Raw genomic sequence first — 1313 nt, 5'->3', positions numbered from 1 at the left:
TGTTCCCATAGTGACTGTCAAAAGGATTTGGGCCTCCCCCCTTGAGGCAGAGAATTGGCAATGTCAAGCCCATCTGGTCTTGGGGACAGTGGTGGCCCCTGTTGCCCTGTTCCCTATACCTGCTGGAGGTGGCCCAGGACATTAATCCTGCAGTCGAAGATGCCTTTGCCCTCAGAGGAGTAAAGGTTGTAGAGGAACTCAGTGGTGTAGTGCTCATGGCACTTCTCATTGCTGGGAAAGCAGAGGGAAGGGAGTCAGGGGGCTGGTCCTTAATCTGGTGATCCCAGGGGGGATCCTCCATGCTCCCCTCAGCAACTTTCTTCGCTGTTTTGTTCTCCCCAAGGCCCAGAGCCCCAGCCCATTGCCCCGGCAGGACCCTGGGGCTGGGTTGGGGATGGCAGCACAGGCGCCCAGTGCAGGACTGTCCCCCTGACTGAGCATGGCATCCCTGGGTTGGAACCCCATTGTGCCCAGGGACCCTCTGCAGCCACGGGAAGGGCTTAGTTCCAGCCTCACTCCCTGCCGTAGAGCTGAGTGTTTCAGTGAGTGTCCCCAGTGGTCCCCAACTCACCGCAGCACCAGCCCTCTCTGGATATCTGTCTTCATTTTGTCAGTCAAGTGCTCCACGTTGGCCTGCAAGATGAAAGGCAGGATGCTGGCAGCTATCCTGGGTCCCTCTGGTCCTCTTGTTTGGACCCAAGCGTCAGTAACGTCAACCCAGCAGCTTCACGGGGCCTGGCTCTGCTCCTCCAAATGCTGTCCTGCACTGGAGCCCTCCCTTTCCCAGTTTTCCTTCTCGTTTTACCCAAACCATGCTGCCAGAAAGCAGCTCCTGTCCCATTCACCTTCAGGTCATGGATGGTGAAGGGATCTTCATAGACATAGGCGGCGTCAGCACCCACCGCGATGCCGGTGACGGTTGACAGGTACCCACAGTAGCCCCCCATCGTCTCCACGATGAAGACGCGGCGCTTGGTGCCTGAGGCTGACTGCTTGATGCGGTCACAACTCTGTGCCGGGAGAGGTGGGGGTCACACTAGGAAAATCCATCTCTGCAGCCCAGGATGGCATGCTGGCTCATTCCAACACGTAACCCCAAAACACTGTGGGAGCTGGCAGAGCGGGATGGCCCCCCTGCTCTGTCCCTCACCTCCATGGCTGCGTTGACAGCTGTGTCTGAGCCCAGGCTGAAGTCGGTCCCGGGCACGTTGTTGCTGATGGTGGCAGGGATGACGCACATGATGATGCAGAGTTCCTCATACTGTCCGCGGGCCTCCACCAGCTGCAGCAACCCCCCGTACGCCTGCAAGCAG

At 58.8% G+C, this 1313-nt stretch overlaps 1 protein-coding gene across 1 annotated transcript in view; it reads right to left on the bottom strand.

Moving 5' to 3' along the window:
* Positions 1-1313, bottom strand: part of PFKL (phosphofructokinase, liver) — a 5725-nt gene that overhangs the window by 687 nt on the left and 3725 nt on the right. The window contains exons 16-19 of the mRNA XM_010138482.1: positions 1151-1303; positions 846-1010; positions 572-633; positions 120-231 (exon numbers count right to left, since the gene is read on the bottom strand). Of these exons, the coding sequence (XP_010136784.1) occupies positions 120-231; positions 572-633; positions 846-1010; positions 1151-1303 (492 nt within the window). The remainder of the gene's footprint in view (positions 1-119; positions 232-571; positions 634-845; positions 1011-1150; positions 1304-1313) is intronic.

Source organism: Buceros rhinoceros, unplaced genomic scaffold, assembly GCF_000710305.1.
Source record: "Buceros rhinoceros silvestris isolate BGI_N320 unplaced genomic scaffold, ASM71030v1 scaffold26500, whole genome shotgun sequence".
Lineage (NCBI taxonomy): Eukaryota > Metazoa > Chordata > Aves > Bucerotiformes > Bucerotidae > Buceros > Buceros rhinoceros.
Note: the sequence above shows the minus strand (reverse complement) of the source record. Positions and strands in the feature narration are given on the sequence as shown.